Raw genomic sequence first — 11,119 nt, 5'->3', positions numbered from 1 at the left:
TCTGAAACAGTTCAACTGGCCGGTTCGATGCCAAATTTATCTGTGTTCATGAAGGTCTTGTGCAGATAAACAACAATTACCCTAAAAATCATGTATGAATGATCAAATGACATAAGGCATGATGTCACTTATTAACCAGTACACACTTTATCCTGGTAAATCCAAATCTAATCTCAGGACAACGGGTGAAAAGCAGGAAAACACACTGGATGGGATCGCAGTCTATTCCTGAGCAGCATGCACACACACTCACACGTTGGGCTAATTTTTTTTTTAACCAGACAATACATCTACCTGGCTGTTTTTTTGTGAGGTGACAGTAGACTGGAGAACCTGGAGGAAAGTAAAATGGAGAACATTCTTAGGAGATCACGTGGAGGATGACAAGCCTGGAGCCTAGAGGAACATGATCCCACTGAAGGGTTGGGATCAGCAAGAAAACACTGAACCCAGGTATTCACATTACGGGCATCTGACAGATGCCATTATCCAGAGCGACTTACGACTTTGTCATTTTCTATTTAACTTGGTGGACCTTGGAATCAAACTCACAACCTTCTGGTCAGTAGTCCAACACCTTAACCGCTAAGCTTAAACATCTCAGGTAGTTCCTGATGAAATCTTACCTCCATAAATGTTCAAATCTCACACAGGTGTCCCAACTAACAAACACCTTCAGAGACACAATACGAAGGCCCTGGATAGGATTTAAACTCTACAGGAGGTTAGCAGACCAGATGCCATGTCGATGAGATCTCCGCCCTAAAACGTTATATTCATTTTACTGCCCCGGACCATATGGCAGCTTTAGAACATCCAGTCCGCCTTGAGCTGCCCACTAATCTATAAGAAAAGTCTCGCTCACATTGTGTTGAAGTATTAAGCATCTGGCCATGCAAGTGTAATTAGTCGCTCTTTCCTGTGAGACATGGCAAAAGCATGAGTTTTCATTCAGTACTGGAGATGACATTTAAAGTGAGAGCTGCAGTTACTGGAACACCAGCCGCCAGGAAAAGGCTGTAAAACAGCACAAGCAATCAGAGCAATGCTGTCTGACAAAGACGGAGGACATAATCGTTTGTGATTAAAGCTGATCTGACATGTTCATTATTAAGCACTGGCACAGCGCTGCACTCTTAAGACTGTAGAATTTTCTGTTCATGGGCTTGGATACGGAATTATTTTAGACTACTGAAAATAATTAGACCTTTTCTAAACAACTGTATATTCTCTCAAGACTAGCTGGCAAAATACTGTCTATAAACCGTCTCAAAATAATGTCTAAGCTAAGCTTTAAAAATTATTCATTAACTTTCTGAATTTCATTAGTCTGGGAATATTTGGAAATTTTACAGAAAACCGACACTTGCGCATACTGTCTCACTCACTCACTCACTCATCTTCTACCGCTTATCCGAACTACCTCGGGTCACGGGGAGCCTGTGCCTATCTCAGGCGTCATCGGGCATCAAGGCAGGATACACCCTGGACGGAGTGCCAACCCATCGCAGGGCACACACACACACACACACACTCTCATTCACTCACGCAATCACACACTACAGACAATTTTCCAGAGATGCCAATCAACCTACCATGAATGTCTTTGGACCGGGGGAGGAAACCGGAGTACCCGGAGGAAACCCCCGAGGCATGGGGAGAACATGCAAACTCCACACACACAAGGTGGAGGCAGGAATCGAACCCCCAACCCTGGAGGTGTGAGGCGAACGTGCTAACCACTAAGCCACCGTGCCCCCTGCGCATACTGTCAAGTTTCAAAAACTATAATTTATCATCAAGGACAAGTTTATTTAAAATTAAAAATTAAGATTTTGCAGAAATATTGTGCTACAAAATGACACAAAACTAAAGTTTGGAAAAATCTTTGAGCTCAAAATAAACATTATATGTACAGTATTGTTCAAAATAATAGCAGTACAATGTGACTAACCAGGATAATCCAGGTTTTTAGTATATTTTTATTGTTATGTGGCAAACAAGTCACCAGTAGGTGCAGTAGATTCTCAGAAACCAAACAAGACCCAGCATTCATATGAACAGCCTTACGAGCCACGTAGCAATAAAAAATGTACTAAAAACCTGGATTATTCTGGTTAGTCACATTGTACTGCTATTATTTTGAACAATACTATATATCGTCGCTGTCAGGCGGAAACCTCGTATGTCCAAATTTGGTCAATTTCATATTTTTTCACTTATCGATGCTATTGGTCAGTCCCCACATGGGTCTGTTATTTTTACAAGTTATTAACCAATCTAAAGTCTTGAAAATAGCTTGAGCGCAAATCTCATAACTCCATTGGACACTTCAACTGTCCACCTCTTCCTCACTCCGCGGGAGAGCTTCACGGCATATTTCTCAAGAAGAGTCGCAACGAATCAACACGTCTTCTGAGGTAAATGTCTTCAAAACACTGGGCTCAAAGAAAAAAAAATCTTGACCCCCGCTAGTTCTGGTGCTCGTCTGAGGACAGGAATTTAGCGCAAGACAATCCACTGCAACGCAGACTAAACCCTGTGCACTGCAGATAAGGTACGGCGTTTTTTTAATTTGAGAAATTTTAATCTGAGAAATCTCGTAACTCCACCTCTTCCTCACTCCGCGGCATATTTCTCCTCAAGATTAAGAGTCGCAACGAATCGATACGTCTTCTGAGGTAAATGTCTTCAAAACACTATTGAAGCCTTGTCTCTTGTCAAAAGGCTCAACGTGACCGCGGACTTTATTGAACACTGCTGGCAGCAGCGACGTCTGTGTCCGTACCGTTCTTATCGATGACATCATAATCTTGTATCCCCCTGCTCCCAAGTCATAAAGCTTGTATCTCCGATAAAACGTGACTTTGGGAAAATGTTGTGTTAATGTTGGTACACAACAGTATATGATAGCAATATAAGGTATAATAAGAACTTTAACGATACACTGTTTAATAACTCAAAAAAATACGTCGTTTTTTTTTCCTGAAAAATAACGGTTTGACGATATAGCATGTTGTACTTGGGGTCTCTATGACACACACAGAGCAAAAACAAAACAGAATAAAGCCGAACAGTGAGATGCACACATTTTATTAACTTTCAGTTTAATAACATTTTCCTTTAATGTCAGAGTGATATGGACCTGTTTTGCATTTGGGAAATTAGCGCTGTTGTATAATAACGTTTGGCGGTGTACACTCAATCCGCACGCTTGTTACAGAGCCGTGGTTCGTCTGTTAGTCTCTTCAGCTGCTGAGCTCTTGTAGCGCCTCTGCCATGAAGAGCTTGCCGAGGTTCTGAGAGGTGAACTCCTTCACATTCTGACAGTAGTTGTTGATTTGTCCTTGAGAGGTGAAAGGAAACACACGTATGTAAATGATATGCAAATGAACAAGACGGCATACGCGAACGAGTGGTCTTTAATAGGACGGCTTAATTAGATGGAATTAAAATAATGTGGATTCGAGATAGAGGGATTCCGAGATTGGGGTTTTCTATTCTGATCATTTGGATCAAATAATCATTAAGAATATTAATAAAACCTACACAAACTACAGCAAACAAGACAACAGCATTTAGCATGTCCTCGTCCCCAAGTTCCTGACTGATACTGAGGCCCATTTATCCCAGGAACTAGTCAATAAACACTCGCTTTATGCTATATAAACGACACATAATAATATAGGACAATTCTGTCTCTTCAGTGATGCTCTAAAGCCTAAAGTCTATCTGGAATTTCATCCACTTTGAACTGGAAGCTCGTCCCCCACCTTTTTCACCCATACAGATGAGGAAAGTTGAGGAAATCAATGACTATAAGAGAATAAAAGGGAGTGTAATAGTTGTGAATGGCTGCTATTGCCCCTTCAGGCACCTGCGATGAGGAGTGTGTCCATGCGTGGAGGAGGCGGTGGGGGTTTGAACATCTTGCTGATGTCCTCCTCAGGCAGTGGTGGTTCTCCTCGACTCTGACGCTGGGCGTTCTCCTGCTGTCGCCTTTGTAGGTACTACACGGGGGGGAAGAGAGAGAGGGGGGAGAGAGAGGAAGAGAGAGAGGAAGAGAGAGAGAGAGAGAGAGAGAGAGAGAGAGAGAGAGAGAAAGAGAGAGAGAGAGCAAAGGGGGAGAGGGGAAGAGAGAGGGGGGAGAGAGAGAGAGAGAGAGAGAGAGAGAGAGAGAGAGAGAGAGAGAGAGAGAGAAAGAAAGAGAGAGAGAGAAAGAGAAAGAAAGAGAGAGAGAGAGAGAGAGAGAGAAAGAAAGAGAGAGAGAGAAAGAGAAAGAAAGAGAGAGAGAGAGAGAGAGAGAGAGAGAGAAAGACAGAGAGAGAGAGAGAGAGAAAGAAAGAGAGAGAGAAAGAAAGAGAGAGAGAGAAAGAGAAAGAAAGAGAGAGAGAGAGAGAAATTAATCTCTGGATGAAAACATTTTCAAAACGATGTCTATTCCAACTGCTGAAATCAGGACTGAATAATTTGCAGAGAACAAGACCAGAATTTTTACCCCGGCATTCAGACTTTAGACAGAAAAATGGACACGCTTACAAAGTGTGTCTAAAAGTTGAATACTTTCACTTGTCAAAGTTTATTTAAGTCTTTCTCGCCTTTGTTTATCATCAAGAGAGCGTTTGCTTACAGTCGAGCCGTTCTGAATGTCACGAACAAGCGTCGTGGAGGAAAAATCGACCGTATTCCCAGGATCTGTTTGTGTGATTAACATCAGCGCTGAGGATATCGGTCATTTCCTTTCAAATCAGGGAACATGATTAACGGAATATGACAGTAAATGGTGACGGATGATGTGTGTGCTGTACACGGGGGGGTTGGGGGGTGACTGATGTGTGGGGTAGTTACTAAAGATCTCACTGTGTTTGATATATAACTATAACTGGATTAAAATTAATAAATAAAAATTTATGATTAAAAGAGTGGAGGAAAAAAAAAGAAAAGTTTGGAGAGGAAACAATTGTTTCTGCTATAACGCTATAAGTGCTAACATGAAGTAATGAGTTAAATGAAATAAAGACTAAAGTGATTAAGTTAAAGCTGTGAGCTGAGAGGTGAGAGAAAGCCAATACCTGGTGTTTCTGCTGCTGCTGCTTGCTCAGGTTGCGCGAGTACGTGTTGTACTTGTTGATTTCTTGGTTGGTGTCGTCGATGCGATCCATCAGCAGCTGCAGACTCTTCTCCAGATGGTTGCTGAGGACGCAGATCGACACCCAATTAGGCAAAACGAATGGAGTCTGAGAAACGCTTGACTGAGCGTTCAGGAATATCGCACGATGCGTGAGGAACGCTTCGGCGAATCGAAAGCCTGAGGGGTCGGAAATAACTCCGAGCACTCGCTATCCGACCGGACTTTCGCATCGTTTCTCATGTATTAACCTATGGAACGTCACAGCCTCATACGTGCGCTGCTCGTTCTCAGCGCGGCTCGTTCTCGATTCTACAAAACACGAGAACTTTCGTTATACACTTTCAGGCTTAGAGTTTTTGCCGCTCCGTCGACGTTTGGCATTTACTCAGACAACAAAAGGGCATCGCTGTACACCTTCAAGAGCAAAATTACACTCTGAATACATTATCGTTATCTGGCTGATCATAGTCAGGTGCGAAAGCCTATTACTCCGACACGTTATTAAACGCTTCGCGTTCCTAATGAACTCAAACTCAACTGTTCTGTCCGACACTCACACGACACGACACTCACTGTTCTCGCCTACCGGGTTTGTGTGATGAATCGGCGTCACTGTTGCCATAGTAACCATTTATAGTTTTACTGTGTTAATAGTGTGTTAGATTTATATATATAGATGTAGTTATGTATCATTTAAGTTATAGCAGCTGTAGACTACGGATCGCTCTCCTGAGGGTAATAAGACCAAAGTAAAAGCAGGTTTACTGGGTGTTTAATAAAGTAAAAAAGAGAATGGTGAAAAAAAAACGACTGTTTAATAGATATACAGCTGCTATAACGTACGTGTTTCATAGACACGCCACGTATAAATTAAACCTAAATTTAAATTGATGCAAAGTATAATTTGATGTTCTAATTAAATTTTGTGTTTGTTTCTCCATCCATCCATCCATCCATCCCCGATAATATATCCATATCAATCCCAATTCACCACCATCCATCCACCCATATATCCATATCACCACCATCCATCCACCCATATATCCATATCACCTACATCCATCCACCCATATATCCATATCCACCTACATCCATTCATATCCATCCACCCATATATCCATATCCACATCCATCCACCCATATATCCATATCCACCTACATCCACCCATATCTCCATATCCACCTACATCCATCCATACATCTCCATCCACCCATATATCCATATCCACCTACATCCATCCACCCATATATCCATATCCAACTACATCCATCCACCCATATATCCATCCACCTTCTGTACACCTGAAGTCTATCCCAAGGGGCATAAGACACGGGACACCCTGGAGAGGGAACCAACCCATCACAATCTCACACACACACACACACACACACACACACACACAACAGATTATGGATGCCAATCAGCCTACAACACGTGTCTTTGGTTTGTGGAGGATGCCAGAGTACCCAGAGGAACCAACTGACACACAGAGAGAACATGCAAACTCCAAACACACAAAGTGGAGCCGGGAACCAAACCCCCAACCTCCAGGGTGGGTGTTTGGTTCCCGGCTCCACACTGTGCGTCAGTGTATAATCTCACCTGGGTACTGAGACTTGCTTCTAAAATAATAAACACCATCCTGTGCTCATCTCAGGACTCCTTGTGGTATGGTTTGTTTTTATTCTGTATACTGTACCGTTACTGTATAAATCACACTATCCAGCGAGCACAGGTTCCAATTTGAGTTTGTTTTATATTCACCACAGTGACGTGTTCCTTAGGGACCTCTGCATTTGCGACAACACGCATAAAAAAAACAAAACATTTCTGCTGCTTCATTTAATGGCCTCTTTTTCGCTGAAGGTTAATTTAATTGTTAACTCTGACCTGCTGGATAAACTGAGTAGTTCGTGTTTGTCAGCCAGGGTGCTCTTGTCCTCTAAATCCCACATCAGCACGTTCATCAGGTGAGAGTTCTTGATGGAGATCGGCACCTCTTCGAACATGTGTTCGTAGCTGACGTTCGCTTTCTTCAGCCTGAAAGTAAACCGACACGTGTTAAAAACATCTTCCACGTTAACTAAACAGTGAATGAACCGAACCCCTTTGTTTAACTTGGTCATGTAATGAAATCTCATTTGCATTCTGCGCTCATATGATGGTCTACAAATCGGCAAACTCGGCACTGGCAGATACTAAAGCTTGCGTTAGGCGCAGGACACTCGGATCAAGGTCAGAATAACGTCTAAAAGGGTCCAAGTGGAGCGGCTTTAATATTAATGGAAGAGTATTTTGTACCAGCAGCCCATTCTGTCAGCTCTATGAGTGCAGGGGGGGAAAAAAAAACGGCTGCTGCTTGAAACGGAAAAAGTTTCTGTCCTTCTTGCAGCTGATTTCGGATTTCTAGCTGTCACTGCTTCGCTGTTATTTCATCCTAATACTCTTGCGCAATTTAAAAAGCAATCACCGTCTGCCAGCAAGGCCAGGGAAAGGCGTGAACCGTGTGGCCGAGATTGATGACTAATCCGGCACAAGCGGCTCGAACGCCGTTATTTTTTTTAAAAACTTCCTTTCTGATGACGAACGCCGCGGGGGGTAAAATGTGCGCCTTTTCACTTTGCTTACAAAAGGAAGACAAATCCAAAAATAGGCCACGAATAATCCTAAACTTTGATTATTTGTCTACTCGAAAAGGCAAGACGCCGCGTGTGAATAGGGTCATTATTTAAAACAATAAATATCACTGTGAACATCTGCTGAGGTTCTTACGAGGAAATCTTTTTTTCCGAAACTTCACACTGACGTATGCAAATCAGGCTTCTTATTAAACGTATGCATAAATTTGCATACATAATACAAACAAAGCTAAACCCGTGCTTTGCTGTTGCTGGAGTGAGCGAGGAGATCTGTTAGAAAACAGCACCGCGCGTTGATATTAAAAATATTTCATGCCGCTTTCAGTAGAACTGCTAGAATAAATCCAGCGTAAATGTTAATGTTTCTTTACCAGGGTGATAAAATATATCTTTATCTCTAGATTTCTTTATAAAAGAATTGACGTGACATATGAAGTGATATGTATATCATCATGACGCATGCATAGATGTCATAATCACAAATAAAGTAATACATGTATCATGGCACGCGTTTAAACGTATATCATAATGACGCATGCGTTGATGCGCAAGTCACAATGACAAATGCAGTATTGCGTACATCACAATGATACACATATGCATACATATATCAAAATGATGCACGCATTGATGTGCACGATGCATCTGTAGATATGCATGACAGAATGACGCATACATTGATGCGCATGATGCATCTGTAGATACGCATGTCATAATGACGCATACATTGATGCGCATGATGCATCTGTAGATACGCATGTCATAATGACGCATACATTGATGCGCATGATGCATCTGTAGATACGCATGTCATAATGACGCATACATTGATGCGCATGATGCATCTGTAGATACGCATGTCATAATGACGCATACATTGATGCGCATGATCCATCTGTAGCACGTCATAACGACAAATGCAGCAATGTATACATCATAATGACACATACATAGATACGCATGTCACAACGGCAAATGCAGTGATGGATAGAAAACAAGCTTTTTTCAGGATATATGACATGTTTATAAGAAGTAGGCAGAGCTTAAAGTCTTCTTCAAAATTGCGACATTTTGTACATTACTGTGGAAATTAAAAAAGACAAACTCTGTGCATGCAATTTACTCATTTCTACATGACATCTACATGATGTCTTAACTGTGTGTGTGTGTGTGTGTGTGTGTGTGTGCACGCATGATACCCACCCTTCTGGAGAAAAATCTTTCTCCTTACAGATCTCCATCAGCTTAGGTGTTAACCTGTAGGCTTTGAGGGACAGCGAGCCTTGTGCCGTCTTGATGGGATCTACAAAAAAAAGAAGACGCCACAAAGTAAACCCCTGTGCTTTCCTTTCTACAGCAGCAGCCATTAAACCTCCCTCTAACTCTTAACCCGGGGCTCTTAACACGTCTGCGAACCGGGCGAGCAAACTGTTGTAAACAACCATGTGGCTGCCTGCGAGTCAGCAAAGTAAATCACAACAGTCTTTCAACACCAGTCTCAGAATGCTCTTTGTTATCAGACATTTACTCGGACTCTCGCTGTAATCACAGGGTTCTCGTCCTGAAATCAATAAAAATGGCTTGCAATAAAAAATAAATAAATAAATAAAAACCATATCACACACTGCCTCGTTCCTGATCCCTGGTTATGAACTTTCCTGGGAACCAGAACACCTGAATGGCTGCAGAAAAGAAAAAAAAAAAACGGCATGGTGTGGTGTTCTGGGAAAATAACAAGCGACAGGATGGTGTGATGAAACAGAGAAACAGTTTCCACCTCAAAATAGGGCCTTTTTACACCCGGTCACTTCATGTGTTCTCTCTGATCCGATAGCTATCTGATTTGTTAAAACTGTTCCGTTTACATCAGGTCACATGAATGCGGGGTATTTTCCGGGGTAATTGAAACGGAACACACTTTGGTGTGTGCGGTTTTCAGAATGCAATCGAAAAGAAGACGAAAAAACTCGTTACGGAGGTTATGCTACAAAAAACAGCGTTTACTGTTTGTTTCTGGCGTGATGCACGACTCATGAGTCACCTGCGAGTGACGTACTTCCGTTTGGGAGGAGTTTAGCGCTGACGTATGTGGCTTGAACAACCACATTCATTTACACCTGTCCAGTTTCCTCTTCCTCTTTCCAATTCCTCTTGCACCACAGATTATTATGCGTTCGAAATATTACGATACGTTTAACTTGTTTAGAGAACACCGACATGAAACGCAGCAGTTCAGTGTATAAAACTCACTCACTCACTCTCATTCATCTTCTACCGCTTATCAGAACTACCTCGGGTCACGGGGAGCCTGTGCCTATCTCAGGCGTCATCGGGCATCAAGGCAGGATACACCCTGGACGGAGTGCCAACCCATCACAGGGCACACACACACACTCTCATTCACTCACACAATCACACACTACAGACAATTTTCCAGAGATGCCAATCAACCTACCATGCATGTCTTTGGACCGGGGGAGGAAACCGGAGTACCCGGAGGAAACCCCCGAGGCACGGGGAGAACAAACTCCACACACACAAGGAGGAGGCGGGAATCGAACCCCCAACCCTGGAGGTGTGAGGTGAACGTGCTAACCACTAAGCCACCGTGACCCCCTACCGTGTATAAAACAGTGAATATATTTAATTTCTGAATTTAATAAAAAAAAAAATAAGAAAAAACATTGAGTCTTAGTAAGTGGAAATCCTACTCGCTCACAAAGCACTAAAACAAGGAGACTCCTTCTATAAGTGTTAAACCAAGTGTCTTTATACTGATAGAACACGTCACGATACCAAAGTTTCAATTAAACACCATGTCTAATCCATTTATTAGTGGCATGTTCCCTGTGAATGTATTAAAACAAAAACGACTGCGATTTGAACGCCCGTCCCGACTGCTTCTGACCAATCAGATTTGAGAATTTAACAGATGTGGGTGGGTCGAAAAGGGAAAACTGAAGCAAGCATCTTTCTCAAACACACACAGTATCTCTTTCTCTCTCTCACACACACACACACACACACACACACAAAGCTTAATTCATGATTGACAATCCAATCTTGAGTATGTGAAGTAAAGGTCAATCAGCAGAGGCTTTCCCCCTGAGTGAGAAGAGACACAAGGGTTCTAACGATTGCCATGGGGTGGCACAAAGTGCAGCTCACAAACAGCTTCAATAATTGAGTTGTGCTGAATTAATTCCGTTGTCAGCCTTGTCAAAAGACTCGACACGTTCTCAAAGTCCTCGTCAGCTTTTCCGCTCATCCGAGATTGGCTTTTTGCTCGGAGTCTGTTTTTAAAAACCCCTTTGCGACAAAATAAACCCGTCAAACCCGATGTGTGTG

General features: G+C 42.4%; 1 protein-coding gene across 1 annotated transcript in view; it reads right to left on the bottom strand.

Moving 5' to 3' along the window:
- Positions 1 to 3,077: 3,077 nt before the first annotated feature.
- eif3ha (eukaryotic translation initiation factor 3, subunit H, a) overlaps positions 3,078 to 11,119 on the bottom strand; it is a 31,658-nt gene continuing 23,616 nt past the window's right edge. Inside the window, exons 4-8 of the mRNA XM_060862051.1 lie at positions 8,975 to 9,074; positions 7,023 to 7,172; positions 5,073 to 5,193; positions 3,878 to 4,010; positions 3,078 to 3,346 (exon numbers count right to left, since the gene is read on the bottom strand). Coding sequence (XP_060718034.1) covers positions 3,249 to 3,346; positions 3,878 to 4,010; positions 5,073 to 5,193; positions 7,023 to 7,172; positions 8,975 to 9,074 — 602 coding nt within the window. The 3' untranslated portion in view covers positions 3,078 to 3,248. The remainder of the gene's footprint in view (positions 3,347 to 3,877; positions 4,011 to 5,072; positions 5,194 to 7,022; positions 7,173 to 8,974; positions 9,075 to 11,119) is intronic.

This window comes from Tachysurus vachellii, chromosome 25, assembly GCF_030014155.1.
Source record: "Tachysurus vachellii isolate PV-2020 chromosome 25, HZAU_Pvac_v1, whole genome shotgun sequence".
In the NCBI taxonomy this organism is placed as follows: Eukaryota; Metazoa; Chordata; class Actinopteri; order Siluriformes; family Bagridae; genus Tachysurus; species Tachysurus vachellii.
The sequence above is the reverse complement of the archived record's forward strand: the minus strand, read 5'-3'. Positions and strand labels throughout refer to the sequence as shown.